This window comes from Cupressus sempervirens, chromosome 10, assembly GCF_028749045.1.
Source record: "Cupressus sempervirens isolate cs-2001-9-10 chromosome 10, ASM2874904v1, whole genome shotgun sequence".
NCBI classification, from domain to species: domain Eukaryota; kingdom Viridiplantae; phylum Streptophyta; class Pinopsida; order Cupressales; family Cupressaceae; genus Cupressus; species Cupressus sempervirens.
Window position 1 is genome coordinate 419,490,091 of NC_143127.1, and position 23,219 is coordinate 419,513,309.

Below are 23,219 nucleotides of genomic sequence, written 5' to 3' on the forward strand. Positions count from 1 at the left end.
CCATGACCTTCTGAAAGTTTTTGTCTCTTCAACATCTTGCTATGTGTTCAGGAAGGATTTCCACCTCTTCTTGTTCTTCATCAGTGTCATTTTCTTTCTCTTTCTCCTTGTCATCCCTAGGTTGTTCTTGATATCGACTATGGCTACCCCGTTCAGGTTCACGATTAGTCATTATAGGAACTTGTTCAGTTTCCATACGTTGTGTTTCAAAAGGGTTCGTGGAGAAAGGGTCATACATTGTGTTTGAGAATGCAGGACTCCTACCTGTCTCAGTATCCTTTTGGTAAAAAGGATTCCTAATTTGTTGCAAATTGGAAAATGTTCGTTGAACTTGAGATGACCTTGCAAGTGAGGAAGACTGTGAAGACGCCTCACTAGCCAAACTGGATATAGATTGCATAGCGAAAGGTAAGCTACCTCTGCCGCAATTACGACCCCTAGCGTGACCACGTCTAATGTTATCAGGATAAAACACGTTGCCGCTTCTGGTTGTGACAGTCATAGGCAAGGACAAGAAGCTAGAACCTGGACAAGGACTATACTAAAACTGAGTCTCAAAAGGACAAGATAGTAGCAAGAATGATGTTCACTAAGGCACAAATGGTCTGATTTAAAGGCTAGAATAGCCAGAGATTATGACCACTGCGGCACAAAGTATGACAAGCATTAAGACGAGGACCAAGATTACGTATGAGACGAGACTAGTCAAGGTATAAGACACAAGTTTCAATTAAGCGAAATGTCGTTGTTCCAGGACTGTTTGCAAACGGAGAGCGATAAATGGACGCATAAAAGGATAGCATGCAGGCTACAGATAGCTAGAACAGACCCAGATTGTAAATGCTGATACAAAATCTCACGCGAAAAACCTTTACGCATCGCACGAAGAATTTTTACGGGCCGCGCGAAGATGTTTCTATCTCACGCGAAGATCAGTAACAGTTTTTAATTTCGCGTGAGAATGTTTCTGGATCGCGTGAGGATGTGCAACAGAACTTTAATTTCGCACGAGGGAAAAATGGCTTCGCGCGAGAGTCAGAGCCAAATGATTTCGCGTGAGACAAAATGATTTCACGCGAAAGGACAGAACAGTTTCACAACAGTGACTAATTTTGACAAAAATTTTGATCGATCCAATAACCAGGCAGATAAACAGGCACATAGAACAGCAAGCAAGTGATTTCAAGCACGTCTGAAAACAATGAGCAAGGGCAAAAGCAACCTTGCGCATGAACAATTAAGTGACTTAGTTTGTGCTAATGCCTGAGAGAGCTATTTGTGTACATTTTCAAAGAGTTTTGCAATCATTGCACACATTCCTAGAAAATAAAAGTTGGCTTCTCTAAGGTATTTAATAATGGTTTGACTCTGCAACTTTTATGGCTCACAGGGGTGACCTCCAATCCCAACGCACCGAGGTTTTGACACAGTCTGAGAACTTAATCTTCAAGAGCTGCTAGGGAGATCTGACAACCCACAATGAACCACACCCGTGGAGATTTCTTCCACAAGGACATTTATATAGCGGTTGTCACTACCATGGCAAAAATGGCTATTATCGCTTGAGGTTCCGTCATCACAGTTTTCCCTATAGAGGGATTGTCTGCTATGGTTAACCCTCTCTAAAGGTGATCGACTCACAATAGTATACCACAAGGGGACTTAGCTTCCAGATTCAAGGTTTTGACACCTTTTCACCTTTAGCCCAATCAAAACAAACAGATTAATCTGACACACTAGACTAAGATTATCTCTTAAAGATCTATGATATCATCTTCCTGTGATCTATCAACCTCTCCGGAGAAAGGATGCCTTAATCAACAAGTCGAAGATTCATCTATCTATGAGATGCTCAAAGTATCCTCCCCACCCATAAGGAATCCGTCTTAGAGAGGAGTTTCACTAGGAACCCACTCCCTCAAGATCCACGAATAGTGTTCATGGGGGCTTAATTACTATGTGTGTACAGATGTTAATTCCTGAAAGCAAATCTATCTAAAAGTAATCAAAAAGCACAAGGTGGTACACTCAACGCTTTAACTAATGTGAGGTGAGTCCAAAGATGTGGAACATTTAACCCCTCACACAAGCCAAAACAAGTCCACAACTCAGAAATTAGTGAGTTCTAAAAAGCACAAAAGGGTTGCCTTGTGGAGCCTTTAACGCTTATGTCCTATAGACCCCTCCCCTATTTAACGTGTTGTTGAGCTTGCAACCACAGGGTGGAACGAGGGGCTGGCGGATTAGCGAGTCCAATAACCCAAGATAGCTAATCAGATCTAGCACTAAAGACTAAGCCTGCTAAATGAATACTAACAGAGATCACACCCTAGTATGAGTTTATGCATGTGTTGTAAAATGGAAATACAGAAGGAAACGCACAAGCTCAACACGAAAGATGTTTGTTTTAGATCCAAATGAAATGTTATCAGCTGATGAAGATTACCTGGTGATCCTCGCAACGCGCTTAGTAGATTTTTACCTGTTTCTAACAACTTTAGCACGCTTTTCCCATTGTTCCACAAACCACTACTATGTTGTTCAAAAAAATCAGAAAACATAGAAACACTAGAAACCACGAACAGTCAGTAGAAAAATTAGAGAACACGCAAATCAATGCAAAAAAAAATTGCCTCTGTCAGCAGAGTTTCACGCAAAATTCCTGACAGTCTGCGCGAAGAAGTTTTACGGCCCACGTGAAATCAAATTAGGCTTGTGTGAAATTAAATTTGGCTCGCGCGAAATTAAACTCGGCTCGCGCGAAATTAAAATCGGCTCGCGCGAAATTAAAATCGGCGCGCGCGCCAAAGAACTTTCTCACGCGATGCAGAAAGAATCTTTGCGCGAAGATTATAGATCCTCGCGCGAAGATTCCCAAATCTGTACGGAACAGTACGGACAGAGAATAAAAAAATGCTTTTAAAAATACAGAAAGAGGCTAGAAAAATTGATTTCCGTGCCCCACGGTGGGTGCCAGAAGTGTATATGTGAAAATGCGGCCTATGCTAACATACACACTTCAACACGGTCATTGCATGCGGATTCATCTCAGAATGAACATTGGATTGTTCATCCGAAAATCGACCTGCAAGGCGACCTGTTGCCTTCTATCTAAAGGGATCTTGCCTGTTAATATCCTCAGAATCGAGGTGCAGGCAACCAGACCCTCTAAGAACGAAGGATTTGACAATGGAATTAAGCTAAGAATGAGTATACAAATTAATCTAAAAAAATGAAAGATGCAATGTAATCTAAGAACAAATGAAGCAAACTAGATTAAGCATATGCATGATTAAACTAAAATGAGATTAAACTAAGAATGAGAATGTATGCAAGAAATGTAAATAAACATGAGCATGAATTTCAACAGCAATTCGATAGCAAATCAATTCATCCTCCTAAAATGAAGAGATGAGGGTCTCTTAAATAGAGTCTCATGGAATCCATCAACAGTTGAGATCGATTCAGATCAACGATCAGGATTGAAGATGAGTTTTAGTCATAAAGGGAGATTCCCAAATTAAAGGGAGTTAACAGACTTAATTTGAGTAAAATAAGGAGTTAACTGTTTTAATTTGAGTAGAAAAAGGAGTTAACTGAGTTAACTCATTTTTTATCAATAGTGAACTGGAAATTCTCCTTTTTGAACTGAAGAGAGATTTTGTTGAGATATTTAATTTAATAAAATGAAATATGCTCTCATAATTACTTTTTCTATTTAATTAAATAATCTTTAATTAATTAGAGACGCTTTTGTTTAATTAAATAACTTCATTTAATTAATTGGGAATGGCTTCCCATTTAATTAAATAACTTTGTTTAATTATTTAGAAGTAAGTACTCCATTTAATTAAATAACTTCTTTTAATTAATTAGAAATACCTTTCCCATTTAATTAAATAATTACATTTAATTAATTAAGATAGGCGTATTTATTAAATTAAATAAATTTAATTCCATAGTACATTAGCTTTAGGATATAATTTAATTTAATTAAAGTATAAATACTTAATAATTAAATTAAATATTAATCAATAGGTTTAATGTGACTAATATGAGTAAATACTATAGGAATTAAATAATAAGCATGATGAATGTAGATTTAGGTTTTCTGCATCTGACAATTAAGTCAAGTAGCGAATAGCAGAATGAGAATTGCCTATTAAAATAGGACTTTGAAATTATCAGAAATAGACCAGAATTGGTATAATGGCAATGAGCCAATTTTGGGGTATTACAATTGGACTCCCTTAAAAATAGTTCCAAGAATGTCATCATGTCACCACATCAATATTCTCCTAAGCATAATGACAAATGATTCCATGTTCAAATGGGCATATTTTACACAAATTATCTACTAATGACTTAGATGTCTGAGGGGGGTGTTTGTTTGATAGAAGATTCATCTTGCGCGGATAATAAGAAGAGTATTTTTGTGTATCTAATGTCAAAAGCTTGTGTGATTGGTCTCAGAGGACATACAGCATAGATTATAGCTCCCTTGTGTTTAAAGAAACAAAGACATGTGACTTAATGTTCATATTTAGAATTGGTATTGAGAATAAACCAAATGAAGTTTGAAGGTTAAGTAATTTGACATGTGTCAGCTATAACAACTCAACAACATCCCAATTTGTTCAAATCTCCATGTGTCCCGATAGAGAAGATGGAAGTTATAGATTTTTAATGTTGAAAACTCGAAAAAGCCATCAAGTGAAAAGTTAAAAACAAGATATTCCAAGTTTCACCAAAGGCTTCCCAATAGCTCATCAACTTTAATAATGACTCAACATTATGATAACGAATGTTATTAAAATGAAGATGCTTTGATACACAAGGAAAGAGGAAAATAGGTCAGTTATGATAACTAAAAAGCTACGGGAAAGAAAAGAGTTAAATAAGCCGACAAAAGAAAATAGAGGGGTTCTAGTCTTTTGAGCTTTTGAGGGCAGACTTGGTGTTGTGAACAAAGAGTCGAAAATAGTAGAAAGAGAGCGGGCGGAATTGTATTTTTATGTGGCTTTTGTGCTAGAGGAGGATATATAATTCTCTTAATGAATAATTAGTTTGTGTCAAGGGGCAGATTTTTCTTTGTTCTATTGTTTTTAGAGGAAGAGAGTTTTAGTATACTAGAACTTTGGGTTTGTGTATTAGCTTTCTGGTTAATCTTGTTAGAATCTGAAAAGATTGATAACCTAGAAAACTAGTGGAAATAATAGATATCTAAACTATGAATGCAAATGATACAAAAACAAAATAGCAACACAGAGTTAGCCTCCAGGAGAGTAATGCAAATGATAAAAGCAAAATAGCATTAAAAGGATGCAAAAGCAAGAGATACAAATGCAAGCCAAGTAGCATGCTTATATAGGCTAGGAAGAGGGAGGAGGTGGCAACACCAACCAATGAGGAGCAACCATCTATCAAACTAAAGATAGCAAAGTATCTTCCCAAGATAGCTAATGGATGTTCACATGTAGGAAGGTGACACCTCGCAACCATTTACCTAATAAGACATGCTTTACTAACCTAAGAGAGATTATTAAAAGCATAGGAAAAACCTAGCAATATAGGGAAAAATAAATAACCTACTAGGAAATTAAAAACTACACTAACAAATGTTAATCTTTGAGTTAGCTTAATTGTCTCTAAATGCAGCTTTGGTGCATATAGTTATTTTCACGATTATTATTCAGACTTTGGACTTTGTTATTCGTGTGTTTGGAGAGGACAATTTGTCTTTCTTTCTGCATTTCTTCTTTAATGTAATGATCAGGTAAATGAGTTTTGTATCATTTGCTTTTTGTTTTCTTGTACTTAATCAGTTTCTTTGCATCTACGTCATGTTTACGAGTGGATGTTTGTATACCTTTTGTGCTTTCTGGTTAAAAGCATTTGTATTTGTATTTCTATGAATTCATTGTAAATTATACACGGGGAGTTGTACCCAGATAAATTCAGAAGGGGCTTACGCTTTTCAATAGCAAAGTGAGCCAGCTATTAGTTCATATTTAGTCTTCCTATCTGGGCTTTGGGGTTAATCTGTATGTATTTCTTTGAAGGACAATTTGTTCACTAGCACAATGGTAAGGATTTTAACATGCAGAGTAGTCCACCAAAAGAAATTGACTTTAGGGACTGACTATTCCAAACCTTTCCCCAAGATGGGGGTACAGATAATATCCTTGTCAAACATCATACAGTAGGCTAACTTGATAGAGAAGGACTCATTAGTGGTTCTATCCTAGGAAATTATGTCATCCTCCAGGAAGAGAGCAATCCTATAAGCCTTCAACCTTTCCTTAAACTCGCCAACTAAGGTTTTTAAGTTTTTAGGGACTACCTCCAAAATATTTTTCCACTTCCTCTGCCTAGTAAGATAGACACTAACCTTTTCACCAAAATTTAGTTTTAACAATCCTTCTAGTTGAGAAAATTTACTTTGTATAAGAGGTTTTCCATGAAGCAGTAGACATAAGGGACATTGCCAAGATACTTTCCCTTTATTATGTTACAGCAACCCACTTGATTCTTAGCAAGTCTACAACTTATCTTAGCAAGGAGAGCTCTATTCAAGTCCAATATCCTTCTAATATCCAACCCCCCCATCCTTTTGTTTACACATTGTTTCCCAATTGACAAGGCTAAGTCTATTCCTTTATTTGCTCCTCGTCCATAAGAAATTTCGTTGTAGATTCTCTAGTTTCTCCACCATCATTTGGGTTATCTTAAATAGGGAGAGGAAATACACAAGAACACCTTGCAACAAAGTTGCAAGTAATGTAACTTCCCAGCACTACTCAATAACTTTCCCTTCCAGCCAACAAGTTTTTTCTGCATTCTTTCCACTATGGTATTCCCAAATTGGTTTAAGACATCTTTCATTGTCAAGGGTAGACCAAGGTACGTATCAGGAAGACCAGCAGACTAACAGCCTAATATGTTATGTCTTCGTAATAGGAGGTTCTGATCAGTGTTAAAGTATATTTTACTCTTGCTGAAATTTATAAGTTGTATCAAGCAATCCGCATAATTATTGAGCAAATTATGCCATACCTTGGCTTCTACAACTAAAGCATAGCCATATAAGATGTGTCATCAACAAACTATTGTATAACCTTGGGAGGTATGGAGGTGGCACACTTGACCCCAACCAATGATCCTGCACAAGCTAGTCTTGAGAAGGATCTCCCCAAACATTCATCTATCATTATAAATAGATAAGGAGAAATTAGGTCTCCTTGTCTAAGGCCTCTACTAGCATTAAATGATCCCCAAGGAGTCTCATTGAATATAACAAAGAAATGACAATTTCCACTATAGTTTTAATTAACCCCACAACTTTTCTATTAAATCCAATCCTCCTAAGAACTTCATAAAGAAATAACCAATCAACCTTATCATAAGCTTTTGAAATATCGGGTTTCAATGACATACCAAGGGTTCTACTCTTCCCCATTGAGAAGATCACCTCATGCAAAGTAACAACTGCATCCAGAATTCATCTATCCAAGACAAATCCCTTCTGGGGGGTACCTATAAAGTTTTCTAGAAAGGGTTTTATTCTATTAACCAATATTTTAGTGAAAACTTTATAAATTGTATTACAGAAGCTAGTGGGCCTAAAATCAGTAAGACTTTTATGACTTTATATCCTTGTCAAACACCATACAATAGGCAAACTTGACAGAGAAGGACCCATTAGAGGTTTTATTCCAAGCAATCTTGTCATCCTCCAGGAAGAGAGCAATCCTATAAGCCTCAAACCTTTCCTTCAACTCTCCAGCTAAGGTTCTTAAGTTGTTAGGGACTACCTCCAGAATATTTTTCCACTTCATATGCCTAGTAAGATAGTCACTAACCTTTTCACCAAAGTTTAGTTGTAGCAATCCTTCTAGTTGAGAAAATTTACATTGTATAAGGGATTTACCTCCTAACTAGTTGTCCTCCCAAAATCTAACCTTATTCCCCCTCCCAACCAGCCAACGTAGCCCTTCTCTTAGAATCTTAGAGGTTTTCATTACATTATTCCAGATTGTGGATCCCTAGGGCTAGTCATTTTCCATAAAGCAATAGACATAAGGGACATTGCCAAGATACTTTGTCTTTATTATGTTACACCAACTTGCCTGATTCATAGCAAGTCTACAACCTATCTTAGCGAGGAGATCTCAGTTCAAGTCCATTATCTTTCTAATACATATTCCCCCCACCTCCATGTAAGAGCATCCTAGGTTGCCTTGCTATCATGTTCATCTTTGTGCATTCTACTTGTTTGTGCCAAGTTCCAATGGTTGTCAAGTTGCAGTTGCTACCAAGTTGTTTAATGTTGGCCTAGTTGTAAGTATCAACCAAGTGCTTTGGTGGCTAAGTGTTCCTTCATGTGTCGAGTGGACCTAATGTTTCTTGATGCTCAGTTCCTTCTTTGACCAAGTTCGTTTGTGATTGGTTCTTAGTTTCAGCCAACTTATCTATTTAATTTGGGTCATGAATTTAATGTAAGGATCTTGTCTTAGTATGTGTGCAAACTATTTTTAGGTTAGCCTTCTATTATGTGGTGATCTAGAATCTTCTACAAGTCATTTTGACAAGCATGAATAAGGGTGTTTAGGTTTAGGTTATCATGACTTAGACAATTTGGAGCAGATTCTTGGATGAGCGAGTTAAGAATTGGATCGTGGACATTAAAGTTGAATCTTCATATTGGTTATAACCCAAAAGGCCTCGCAATTGGGTGTGTATGTTGATCATTTGATGAATTAACAAAGTTTTTTTTATCTATTCTTTCCTTGGTGTTGTTCTTTATATTGTTTGCTTATGTTGTGTTTACTCACCAAAGTGGTCGGATAGTTAGGCGTACTTCTATGCTCCTTGTGTCAAGTGGTATCAGAGCTTGAGGTTCATCCTTAAGATTCGATCATGTAAAACCCTAAGTGGCATTTGGTTGTAGGGTGGCAGATCTATGGATTTGACCTATAATTTATAGAGGGTTATGATCTTGTTTGTCAAGATGGTTCGAGGTAGAGCAAAAGTTGATATTGTTATTATGGACATGTTGAGACAGATTGCAACTACCTTAGATGTTGTAGAGATAGTCTAGAGCAGAGTAGTGCATCTTGATGATGTGACTGATGATAAAGCAATGGCACCAAACCCTAATCCTAAACCTGAGGAAGATCAAGATGAGGAAAGATTGTTGAGAGTGTTGTCTAGGGCACATTCAAAGCCTGTTGTAGAAGTTGTTCCTTATGATGGAAAGTTGGACACCAATGCTATATTGGATTGGATTTCTAATATGGAGTTCTTTGAATTTGAAAACACTCTTGATAATTAAAAGGTGAAGATTGCAATTACTAGGTTGACAGCTCATGGCTCACTATGGTTGGAGAATTTGCAAACTGATATACAAAGAAGGGGGAAAGAAGAGATCGGGACCTAGTTGAAAATGGTGAACAAGGTGAAGCATAAGTTCCTTCTTGTTTCTTACCAAGCTAGCTTGTTGAGAAAGATACAAATTTTGAGACAAAAGGACATGATTGTAAAGGAGTATACTAAAGAATTCTATATATTGGACATTGGATCTGGACATGTGGATTATGAGGTTGAGAAAGTTGCAAGGTACCTAAATGCATTGAGATATGGAATTCAAGATGAAATAAGTTTTGTGAAATTAGTAAATGTGGAAGAAGCACATCAATATGCCTTTAAGGCTGAAGAAATCTTGACAAAGAAGCATGAACAGATACAAAGAGGTAAAGGTGGTAGATTCTAGAGAGGTAGAGGCAAATCTTATGGAGAAGGTGGTAGATCTAACAATTACACACAAGATAAGGGTAAATCTGAATGGAAAATTGATGAAAAGGGCAAGACTAAGTGGAAAGGTATAATTCTTATTGAGGAGGTACTAGTTCTTACCAAGGAAGAGGTAACTCTTATTCTAGAGGAGGTTTTTCATGGTTATTGTTTCAGATGTGGCAAACAAAGGCATAAATCCTTTGAGTGTAGGTACTCTAGTGAAAATGAATAAGGTAACAGAAATGTTGCAATTCAAGGAGATCTTGAGGGTTCACCTTGTGGACCTAAGATTGTATATAACTTGATGGTAGAGAGAACTTTGTGTAATAAGACAGTTGATGAGGAACCTTTCTTGCGAAGAAATCTTTTCAAGACCAGGTGTAAGATGGTAGGAAAATGTTGCAAAGTAATTGTTCACAATGACATTTCAGTGAATTTGGCATCAAAGGAGTTTGTTACAAAGTTGCAGTTGCAAAGTTTGAGACACCCTAAACCCTATCATGTTTCATGTGTCAAGGATTCTATCTCGATGAAGTTTTGTGTTATATTATGCCTATGGATTGTTGTCATATTCTCTTGGGTAGAGTTTGGTAGTATGATAGACATGTTGTGCGTGATGGTAGATTAAATCAATATACACTTTGGGTGACTAGAGAAAAGGAAATATTATTGCCTTCGATTGAAGCTCCTAATGGAGTGAATTGTACTATTCTTAGAGTTTGCATGGTTAATGGAAAACAATTTGAGAAGAAGATGACAAAGAGCCAAGTTTGTTTTGCTATAATTCCTAGAGGGTCAAGTTGTGCTAGTAATGGTCGAGCGACCAAATATAGTAATGATCGAGTGATAGATAGAGGTTGAGTCACAAAAGATAGTATAGGTCGAGTGACAACAGAAACTGATAGTTTTAGCTTAGTGCCAGCAGAAATTGAAAGCTTACTAAATGAGTATAAGGAGATTGTCATGGAGGATATTCCTAATGGTTTACCACTAGTAAGAAGCATAAGTCATTGTATGGATCTGATTCTTGCAGCTAGTTTGCTGAATAAAGCACCATATAGATTGATACCTACTGAGAATGACGAACTGAATAGACAAGTGCAAGAGTTTGCTTTAGTCCAAAAGTGATAAGACATTAAATTTGCTCAAGGATAAGTGCTATCGGCCACAGATATATAAGGATGTTTAGAAGTTAGTAACGAGTTGTGGAAATTGTTAAGTTACAAAAGGAGTAAGTCAGAATATTGGATTGTAAACACCTATTTATGTTCTTGAGAAACCTTGGAGTGACATCAGTATGGATTTTGTTCTTTGGATTACCTAAGGCAACAAGAGGGTATGATTCCATATTTGTTGTTGTGATAGATTTTCTAAGATGACACATTTCATACCATGTAAGAAGAAATCGGATGTTGTGCATGTTGCTGAGATTTTCTTCGAAGAGATTGTTAGATTGCATGGATTACCAAGAAGTATTACTTCTAACAAAGGCAATAAGTTTGTTGGCTACTTTTGGTGGACTTTGTGGAAGAAGATGGATATTGAGTTGAAGTTTAGTTCTACATTCCATCCATAGGCAGATGGACAAATAGAGGTTGTGAATAGAAGCTTGGGTAATTTGTTGATATGTTTAGTTAGAGATAAGTCAAGTAGTTGGGATATGGTATTGGCATAAGTTGATTTTGCATATAATATTTTTGTGAGTAGGAACATTGGAAAAACACCTTTTGAGATTATTACTGGACTACCGCGAAGAGGTATATCAAATTTGAGGTATGTTGTTGGTGAAGATAAGAGAAGTGTTGAAGGGGAAGTATTTACTGATTTTATGAAGTCTTTGCATGAGGAAGTGAAGTTAAAGTTGGAACAAAGTAATCAAAAGTATAAGGAGAATGCAGATAAGTCTAGAAGACGTCATGTTTTTGAAGTTGGAGATGAAGTGATGGTTTATTTGAAGAAGGGTAGATTTCCTATTGGAACATACAATAAGTTGAAAATGAAGTAGTTTGGTCCTTGTAGAGTATTGAGGAAGTTTGACAGTGATAATACTTATGAAGTTGAGTTACCTAATGACATTGATATATCTCCTATATTCAATATTGTTGATTTTTATAAATATCATGAGTCAAATAATGAAGTTGTTGTGCTAGATGATTATCCTAAGACGCAGATTGAAGAGGTTGAACAGATATTGGATCAAAGAGGAAAAGATTACTATGAAAATTTGGTGAAGTGGAAGAATGAACCAATTCAAGATGCTACATGGATTTCTCAATCTGAGTTAGATTCAGCTCAAGTTGTAACACTTTCAAGATTCACGAGAATCATTTCTTTCAACCCCGATTGTCTGGTGTAGGAGCAAACTAAGTTGCCTTGATATCTTGATCGTCTTTGTTCATTCTATTTGTTTGTGCCGAGTTCAAGAGGTTGTCAAGTTGTAGTTTATGTCGAGTTGTTCAATATTGGTTGACTTTTTTAGTGTTGGCCGAGTTGTTCAATATCAACCGAGTGCTTTGGTGGCCAAGTTTTCCTTCATGTGTCGAGTGAACCTAATGTTTGTTGATGCTCGATTCCTTCTTTGGCTAAGTTCATCTATGATTGGTTTTTACTTTGAGCCGACTTATGTATTTGATTTGGGTTGTGAATTTAATGTAAGGATCTTGTCTAGGGATGTGTGAAGACTATTTTTAGGCCAACCTTCTACTATGTAGTGATCTAGAATCTTCTGTAAGTCATTTTGGCAAGCATAAACAAGGGTGTTTAGGTTTAGGTTATCATGACTTAAAGAATTTGGGGGTAGACTTTCCTAAAAGAACGAGTTTAGAGTTGGTTCATGAACCTTGAAGTTGAATCCTTGTATTGGTCGTAACGTAGAAGGCCTCACAACTGGGCTTGTATGTTGATCATTTGATGAATAAATAAAGTGCTTAGTATTTCTTCTCTCCTAGGTGTTGTTGTATATATTGTTTACTTCAGTCGTGTTTACTCAACGAGGTGGTCGGATAGTTAGGCGTACCTCTTGCCCTAGCTATTTAATGCTTCTTGCATCGCCCCCCATCCTTTGGTTTACACATTGTTTCCCAATTGAAAAGACTAGGTCTATTTCTTTCTTTGCTCCCCATTCATAAGAAATTTCATCATAGTTTCTCCAATTTCTCTGCCATTGTTTGGGTTATCTTAAATAGGGAGAGGAAATACATAGGAACCTATTGCAATTGTAACTTCCCAGCACTACTCAACAACTTGCCCTTTCAACCAACAATTTTTTTTTGCATTCTTCCCAACCTATTGGTCTGAGACCTATTTCACTGTCAAGGGTAGATCAAGGCAAGTATTAGGAAGACTAATAGACTAACAACATAATATGTTATGTCTTAGTAACAGGAGGTTCTAATCAGTGCTTCCTAAAAGCTATAAGTTGTCTCGAGTAATCCACATAATCAACAAGCAAATTACGCCATATCTTGGTTTCCACAACTGAAGCATGGTCATATTAGGTGTCATCAACAAACTACTCTATAACCTCAGGAGGTATGGAGGTGGCAACCTTGACCCCAACCAACGATCCTGCACAAGCTAGTCTTAAGAAGGATCTCCCCAAACCTACAGTCATCATTATAAAAAAATAAGGAGAAATTGGATCTCCTTGCCTGAGGCCCCTACTAGCATTAAATGATCTTCAAGGAGTCTCATTGACAATAGTAGAGAAATTGTCAATTTCCACCATAGTTTTAATTAACCCCACAACTTTTCTATTAAAGCCAATCCTCTTAAGAACTTCATAAAAAAATTCCCAATCAACCTAATCATAAGCTTTTGAAATATCAAGTTTAAGTGTCCTACCAAGGATTGTGCTCTTGTCCATTGAGAGAATCACCTCATGTGTAGCATCAACCACATCCAGAATCTATCTACCCAAGAAAAATACTTTCTGGGTGGTACCTATAAAGTTTTCAAGAAAGGGTTTTATTCTGTTAACCAATATTTTAGAGAGAACTTTATAAACAATATTACATAAGCTAGTGGACCTAAAATCAATAAGACTTTTAGGGTCATGGACATTGGGGACCAAGATAATAAAACTGTTGTTAAGCCTTCTAAGCAATTTACTCGTTCTAAAGAAATCTTTGGCCACCTTAATTAGATCTTTCTTAATCTCCCAAAAATGTTGGAAGAAGGTAGGGGGAAACCCATCCACTGTAGGAGCTTTGTAAACCTTCATAGAAAAAATTGCCTTCCTCACTTCCTCCTGTGTAACCTATCCAATGATGAGCTTATTATCCTCCTCTTTTAGCACACTGGGAAAATTATGGACAAGATAATTCCTTTTTATCACATCACCATTCTTGTTTAGACCAACATAGGCTTTAGTAAAATAAGTGACAACCCATCTCCCAATCTCCTCTTGATCTATTAAAGTATTACTGTTACTATCTTACAAGGAAGTAATAGTATTTCTCTTTTTATGCTTCAAGATTGACCTATGGAAGGTAGTATTCCTATCTCCCTCTATAAGCCATTGTATCCTAGACCTTTGCTTCCAATACATTTCCTCCTTAGTTGTGACATATTTCCATTGTGTCCTACAACCCTCTTCCTCATTCAAGGTATCAGCAGACAAATCTCCCATAGTTATAGCATTCTAGAGCTCCTCCAATTTTGTCTCATCTCCTCCGTAAAAATGTCTCCAAAGGAGGTTATGCTCCATTTGACAACATTTCTCCTCACAATCTCTAATTTAGTAGCTAATCTATACATGGCAATACCTTCAACTCTAATGTCCCACCATTCTCCAACACACTGACCAAAGTTAGGTTGTGAGTGCCACATAATCTCATATCTAACCAATTAGTGCCCTAGAAAAAAATCATCAAACCAATTAAACAAAAGTGGTGCATGGTCTAAAATAGTTCTAGGGAAAGTTGTTAGAGTAGAGGAAATGAGATGCTACTAGTCAACTGAAACAAGGAGTCTACCCAATTTAACCTGAATTAGTTCCTGTCCTTTCCTATTATTTGACTAGGTAAATGGGGACCATTGCATGGCTACATCAATGAGATTATTATGAATAATAAATTATGTCAAATCATGCATACTCTCCGTGAAGTCATTCATCCCTCCCAACTTTTCAGAGAGGTAAACAGGAGAGTTGAAGTCTCCCATATATAAAAATTTATTGCCCCTATTATTATTCATGAAGGTGAAGATAGCTTCCCTGGTCTCAAGTCTTCCAACTTTTTAATGCGTGCATATATATTTAAGATGCACCAGTTCATTTTGTAAAAATATTTAGTAGCAATAAAACTTGTATCTTTCGATAAGTTTGTCCCAAAAACAACTCTCGGATTCCAAAGAGTGGCCACACCTCCTAACACCCCATCAATCTCACAATAGTTAGCCATAGCCCCATGCCATATTTTATCAACTAATTTAGAAAAAATCAAAGAAGACGTTTTCACTTCTTGAGTAAGAAGAATATCAATCCTCGAAGAATAAACTGACTGCTTGCGAGAAAATTGTTTATGAGGACAATTTAGTCCTCTCATGTCCCATGAAAGGAACTTCATTTCTTACCTTTTGTAACACTAAGGTTGACTGCTTGTCATTAGCAATCTCCCTTGCCATTTGCTTAGTCCTTGTACTCCTATTGAGTGGTACAATCTAATAAATGAATGAAAAAATTGAATTTGAATTTGTAAATTATGAAGATCACTATTAAAAGCAGAAATTTACTCCACATTAAAGCAAAAGATTAATCCACATTAACTACACAAAAGATTAGATACATGAACATGCAAGTGATAAAAAAATTATGAAAAAATAAGTATAAAGCAAGTATAAGAAACGATAACAGTATAAAAATAAGTATATGTGAATATGATGAAACAGGAGTAAAAATATACTTTGAATTTGTAAATTACGAAGATCACTATTAAAAGCAAAAATTTATTCCACATTAAAGCAAAAGATTAATCCACATTTACTACACAAAAGATTAGATACATGAAATCATGAATATGGAAGTGATAAAAAAATTATGAAACAATAAGTAAGTATAAGAAACAATAACAGCATAAAAATAAGTATATGTGAATATGATGAAACAGGTGTAAAAATATACTTTAATAAAGATAAGGTAAAGTTTAGAAACATGAAATCATGAATATAGAAGTAAAGAAAATATGAACAAATAAGTGTAAGAAACGAAAACGGCACAAAAATAAGTATATGTGAATATGATGAAACGGGTGTAAAAATATACTTTAATAAAGAGAAGGTAAAGTTTAAAGAATGAAAGCTATTTGACATTAATATTAGTGCTTATATCATAGTGTCATTCCATCTAGACAAAAGGTAAACCAGGAGCCATTGTCTCAATCAATATTAATGGTATTGGTGGGACTTCCCTAATTACAAAAGAGTTGCTGTGATCGTCATTAACGTTGTGATACAGAGGCCCATCACAACAAACAATAATGTAATAGTTATTTCTATATCGACATGAACTCCACGCGGGCCAAATATTTGAAATGGCTCAACCAAAAACTAATAACACAGGCAGCATCATCAAATGAACAAATAAATAACTATACCCACCTGAGAACAGCTGTTTTTCCAAAGTTGGGGTAGAAACTTTGTCGGAGAAACCATCTTTGACAGATATGAAGGTGAGATTGTCCCAGCCTCCTGGTAAGAACAGGAAAGTTCAGCATTATAGACCCAGACTTTATGGACGTGTTTTCTTATTTGTGAGGCCTAGAAAGCTAGTAGTGATTTTGAGTAAACGTCTTCCACCTGAAAAAGAGGGTCATCATTACTCTGAAATAGAATCAAATACGACTTTCGGTATTCGTCATGGAACGCTTTTATCTTTTCCTTTACACACCACTTTGGAAAGATATGCTATTAATGAGAATACTCTCATGTCTTCAATCATATAGACAGGCCCCTACCCAAAGCTCAGGCTTTACCATTCTCGTCAAAATTGGCTGGACTTGAAAATCATTAAGGGTGTTATTGATTCAAAAGAATTTGCCCAGTACCAAGAAGCTTTCCTAGTACGAAATAATCGGTTACCTGCTAATTTCAATTTCATTTAGTGGAACAAAGCAGTTGATTTAAATTGCAGGTCGGAGAGCTAAAACAACACCATAACACGTAAAATCTGGCATTACGATTTGTTCCTGTAGAAATCAAAATATTAAAAACCCTCCAACTATTCTCTCAGTTAGGAGTAATTTTATGCAAGTATGAGTCGAAATTTTCAGGCATAACTCGAGGGATTAAAAAATGTAATCATAGTTTTCTGTTTTCCGCTTCTAATCTCACCAGCCCTTCTTTAATGTTTTTGCCTGCAATCCATATCTCCACTTTTCCTCTTCTAGATAATCGATTGCTGAATGCAATCCGAAATGTTGATTCAAAAAGTATACACACTTTTTTCTAGAAAATCTTGCTCACAATGTAATTATATTTACTTGGGTCTGAATACAAAGTGGAGAACTTTTTGGATTAGATAATCCAGTCTTTTGGGACAATGGAGAATATAAGCTCTAAGCCTATTTCAAGTATTGCTTAGGGTGATGATCATCCCCTGTAACACACTTATGACCTAACTATAGTACATGATTGATAGTGCTCGTGACAGATCGAGAAATAAGAAAAAGAGACCTCTGGCCTCTGTTGTATGTGTGTCATATAAATGCCTGTTAGGGCAAGGTAGCACATATATCTTCTGTCCTCGTAACATTCAAGTTTTCAATGATGGGGCACCCCAAACAATCCAAGTATGATCTGTGTGGGAATCCATATATTTGTCATTTGTTTGAAGCTTTAAAAGCAACGTAATTCATTTAAATTTTGATGAACATGGAAAAAGAAAAGAAATTTGGAGACTAATAAGAACTCCTTGCCGACTAAAACATTACATGTGAGACACCGGAATGGTGATATAGTACATTAAACCTGTACAATCAAATGCAAAAGAAATAATTCAGAAAAGCATAAAGACATAAACCTCTGATTCTAAATACAAGAAGGTAGGAAAAATGGGTTTTTCATGATTGCAGAACAAGGTTTCTACCATTTCCCTTGTCAACAGCAGAGTCAACTTCACAAACAAATAAAAGTAAGTGGCGCAAGAGTATAGTTTCATAATAGTATTAGACATGGAAAAGTAGGAAATAACAAGGAGGTCTAATATGTTTAGCTTACCTTCTAAACAAGCCAAAATGTAGAAAGACCATGGACAACCAGAAAAAAGTTGCTCCATATCAATATGACCTGTACAGCATGAAATGCATTATTAGTTCAATTACCATCTCCACAATTTTAGAAGCCAGTTAAGGCAGGAACTCAGAAGCCCAAAATTTTGACATGGACTGGGGACAGTGAAAATTTTGGTAAAGACTCGGGAAATTAGAAATATAAAGAAAATCATAAAAATACATGCAAAATACCAACTAATGCAAAATTCATCAAATATATTCTCAAACCAACTAATGCAAAATAATATTAAAAAGCATAAGAAATGAATTTAGAGAACAAATAACTAAGAAGATAATTGTTATTAAGATTTTGAAACTTATCTGAGTTAAAACAAAACTTCAAAATAATCTTATTGAATTTTGACAATCTATTTGAAATGTAAATTTTTGTTTATGGATTTGATTGTGTATGTTCTTTTCAGCATCAACATTTTGAATCAAACTATGTGATCCAACATCAGAATAAGAGAATGCAAGAATAACTCTGTGATCCAACATCAGAACGAGAGAATGCAAGAATAGTTATGCTCATCCTGATATTAGATTTCAGAGTGTGATCCGAAACATTGATGTAAAAAAATATACACATCCAACTGCAGAAACAAAAATTTACAGAACTTCAAAAACTTTCTGGTGGCCACTAGTTTTAGGTGCAGGTCGCTTAGAGGCTCAGAAAGGCATGTATATGGAGATATCTTCAAAATTTAAGTGTACTTGAGCTTGCATCTCTAGAACTTTCTGAAAATGTTTCAGAAAAGAGAAATCTTGGTTTCTTAAACCGAAACGTGATATTGTTCTGATTGCTGAATGCTAAAAGAATTGTTCGAAACGAGTAGAGAGACAAATAGCCATGTGTTTTGATTTAAAGTACATTTTACAGCAAGAAGTATCATTCTCGTTGCACAAACATGACAAAATAAAAGGCAGCTAATCACGAGATTGGCGAAACAATAAGGAGTTCTGGTGTTTTAAACTTCTGATTTCCAAAATCAACAATTGATACAATAGGCTGCATTGCTTACCAATGTTTGAAGGGTTAAGAATAGTACCTGGAACATAGAATATAGCTCCAAAATTGGTTACATTACTTTGAGCAGATGTCTTTGAAATCCAATGCCAGATACGTATTAGTGAATCCTTTAGCCCACAAGTGCATCACCTAAAACAACAGGCGAGCACTTTGGACCTTCTCCATACATTGAAAACATGTTTGTCCGGCTAGAAGTAAATGCTAGCTCCTCATTATTCAATGGCTATTTTACAGGATGATAAGCTATGTCATTATGTTCATACCAATACTCGGTTTTACAGGATAAGGTATGAAAGACGCCGCATCACCTTGAAAGGCTCAGAAACACTGAATGTACCATGCACATTGTTATGACAAAAACATCTGACCTAAATTCGTGTCTGCTTGAGCTACTTTATGGTACAAGATTCCTCGTATGCAGCTCTGAAGAACAAAGAGGAAATTCGGTTTTAGATGATGGCCGTCAAGAATGAACTCAGCCGGGGGTATTGTGTGTGCTACTGGTATCTATATATAGACAAGTTACAAAAACCACTCATCTGTGGGATGATGTGTCTGATGTCTCATTCAACACAAGGGCACAAGAAGTGCTATCTAAGGGCAGGATCTGCAACTGACTTGCTGAGTGCCGCATTTAGTTGTTCCTGACTATATATAATACCTCCGTTCATCTTCACAATGACTGTTTGTATCATCAATTCCTTCACGGTGGACACGCTGGCATGGTGCACCTCAAGCTGAAGCTCCCTTAACGCCCCCATCAATCTAGCAACGGGGTGGTTTTGTTTAGGGCACTGGACTCTGATCATTGCCTCTATGCCAAGTATTCGAACCTCAAGTTCGGTTCCAGTATTATTATTGCCATTCAACCCAACGCCCTTACCATTGGATGAATCAGCTGACTGGTACTGGTCCTTGATCAATCCAAAATCAGACCCAGAAGCGGCAGCTCCAGTTTCTCTCACCACCATCATTTCCTTCTTTAATGATTCAACTTGGCCCTGCAGATTCTTATTATGAGACTCTACATCCCCCACCTTGCCCCGAAGCTCGTTAATGTAAGCAATAGCATCTCCTAATAGAGAAGCCTTATCCATCTTAGACACATTGGGAACCACGGCCCTTAGTGCATAGAACCTCTGATTCAACTTCTCTCGTCTCTGCCTCTCAGCTTCCACGTGATTCAATGGCTCCTCCCTGCCATTTGCAGGCTTCCTGCCCCTTTTTCTAGGCTTTCTCTCCACAAAGGTAGCCTGGCTGCACTCCGCCTCTTTGATGGAGGCCTCAATGTCAGAATGCTCTGATTCAACACTAGACTTCATTGGCAAAACAGTAGCAGTTCCAGAACTAGAAGCCACTAAGCCCTGGGGAAGATCATGAGTTCGAGCCTCCGTAAAGCTCAAAGTAATCACGCCCTCATCCCTGGCCGCTTTCTGCATCATGCCGTTCTGCAAACCCTGAGCAACATCCAGAGCCTCTGTTTTGCAGGGCGCGTACACCATCTCCTGACCAGAGTGAAAATTTCCCAGCTGACGATCCCCCCCAAATCCAACGTCCGAAAACCCCAACTCAAAAAACTCATTAAGGGTCTCTGTCTGCGTCTGCTGTTTGGGCTTCTCTGCTTCTACATTCTGCTGCTGGTGCTCTTCTACGGGAGGCTCCGTCAACCAAAATGACGGATCAGTGTCAACATTAGTACAGGTATTATAACCCTGATTCCCTCCCTCATCCCAGACAGGATTCAAGTTCTCCATAAAAGTAAAAGAATTTCTCGCCTGCTGCATCAAATTCCAGTTCTGCTGAACCCACTCAGTCGAACCCAACTCCACAACTCCATTAGGCGTCGGAATACACACCATGGTCTGAATCCCGAATTGCTGGGCCTGGCGAGCCCTATCACAGTTATATTCAAGGAGCTTATCGGGCCCTATAATCCATATGGGTATTGCAGTAAAGAACGCCTGCCCCGGCACGCCGCATCCATTAGCAAACGAGTGCATCATGGACACCAGATAGAACCACTCTGCATCCGTCACTTCCCCGTCAACTGTCGGCGAGACCTCAGCAGCTTCCGACTCGGGATTAATGAGCGCATGGAGACCACGAAGCACTTTCTTCCGAAGCTCCTGATCCGCAGCCGAGGAGTCAAAAGCAGAGGAAGGAGCAGAAGCAGAAGCCCTATTTGATGCAGTTTCCTCCTCCGTCAAATCTCGAGGACCTTTGTAGTACCCGTCGCCCCATCCGAGCACCATGGTGCCCGCTGCATCTGTAGAAATCTGCCAGAAGATGGCATATGTCCAGCTCTCTGAGGCTCCTTCCACCAGAGCCTGCAACCGCTGCTGGAGCGTGTCCTGGTTGAATGAGGGCGCAGGGGCCGTCAAAATTGGCGGTGGAGACGGCGCCTCTTGAAGCGGCGGATTGGCGTCAATTCCAGTCCAGGGGAAGGAGTAATCCATGTGACCCATGAAGGCCTCCATCAGAACCGCGTTGTCGTCGTTCCACAGCCGCATTGACGCCGTCCCATCGTTCCCCATCATCCAGACCGTCAAACTGCTTTCTACAGACCTCCTACTAAATGCCTTGGAAAGGGGCGTCAACTGAGACGCAAAGGGGCACGGAATCGATTGGAAGGGCGTCAACGTGTTTGGTGTTGGTGTTGTGGAATAATGCTTTGCAGTTTTCCTTTCAGTCGAATTTCATACTTCATGTTGGATGAATTTGGAATGGCCCGGTTTTACCAGACATTCAGATTTCATGTCTTTCCCGTTGCAAATTTGTTTGTCGGAAGTTTTTTCTTCCGGCGGCCATGTTTTCTGCTTATCTTTTCAGCCGGCTTATCCTGTGTTTGGTTTTGCCATTTTCCCTACAGACCTACTCAGCTTAGTTCTCCATCAATGTTGGCATTTTCCCTACAGACCTACTCAACTTAGTTCTCCATCAATCTTGCCAAGATTCTATGTATTTTAGAGGGAGTAATGAATTTAGTCATATTTATTAGGCATTGTCGTGATGGTGAAATTCATCAGAATGTTATTTTTTGTTAATATTTCTTTTATATAAATGGAAAGTATCTCCTAATCAATCTTATTTCTTTTTAATCAATCTTATTTCTTTTTAAATGGCGGATATTAGTAATGCTATTTTTATTTTTATAGATGGAAAGTATCTCTTATTTATCAATGATTTATTATTAAATGGCAAATATCAATATATTAAAAATTAAGTTTTGTTTGATTTTTTAATAATATAATTTATTGGTTGGATCAAATTATTATTAATTTTTTTATGTAGCTTTTATTCGTATGGTTGTACAAGTTTTATCTTTTGATTTCGTACTCAATTCAAATTATTCAACATAGAAATTTTGGAAGAGTGTTATTGTAAGAAAAGATTTGAAAAGTGTTTTTATGAAATTTTAGTAAGGTCCACATGAGAGGAAAAAATCTTTAGTGCGATGTCATATGTAATATCTCATTCAAATGTATTTTGTACATGTTGATTAATTGTCTTTTGTTTATGGTATTGTACTTTCTATTGATATTTTGTATTGTCGATGAGGTACTATACCAATGATGTTTTGTATAAGTGCATGGTGTCCAACTATGAATATTAAAATACATTTATTGATGATTTTTTTGGAACCTTTAATTGTCTAACACCCTTTTAAGGGTGAAGCTTCAAATGTGCAAGTTAGTATTCAACAAAATAAAGAGCTTTTGAAACCATTGTCAAAGCTTGGAAGGACTCTCAAAACCTATTCAAATGCATGACCAATCAACTCTAATAATGATGTACCCTAAGAATGGATATGTAGTCCACGTAGCAATTTTGTGTGTGACGTAGATATGAAGAAGATCCTACCTCTCAAGTGTTATGGCACACTATTGTGGTACGTGTCCAACCAAACACCACTATGACATCTCATTTGCCAACCTAACTTTTGTGTAAGTGCACAAAGATGGGGGACCAAAAGGGGTTATAAGATGTCACTTTTTCTAAATTCAGGAGACTCTGAACTTTAACAAGAAATTGAAGATGCTTAGACTTGAAATTTGAAAATGTGACAAGAACAAGAGTTGTAGTACTCTGAATCTAGTTTCTAGATTTTGAAAAATGGTGGATATTAA

General features: G+C 37.1%; 1 protein-coding gene and 1 long non-coding RNA gene across 2 annotated transcripts; both read right to left on the bottom strand.

Moving 5' to 3' along the window:
- Positions 1-17,452: 17,452 nt before the first annotated feature.
- On the bottom strand, positions 17,453-19,250 carry LOC149534490 (uncharacterized). Its single transcript, XR_016356724.1, has 4 exons — positions 19,112-19,250; positions 18,010-18,078; positions 17,724-17,760; positions 17,453-17,589 (listed from the first exon to the last, which is right to left on the bottom strand). It is a non-coding gene; the product is annotated as an uncharacterized LOC149534490 (long non-coding RNA).
- On the bottom strand, positions 19,002-22,019 carry LOC149534491 (transcription factor MYC2-like). Its single transcript, XM_089803271.1, has one exon. The coding sequence runs from the start codon at positions 21,627-21,629 to the stop codon at positions 19,683-19,685; it is 1,947 nt and encodes a 648-aa protein (XP_089659397.1). The 5' UTR covers positions 21,630-22,019; the 3' UTR covers positions 19,002-19,682.
- Between the last annotated feature and the right edge of the window lie 1,200 nt (positions 22,020-23,219).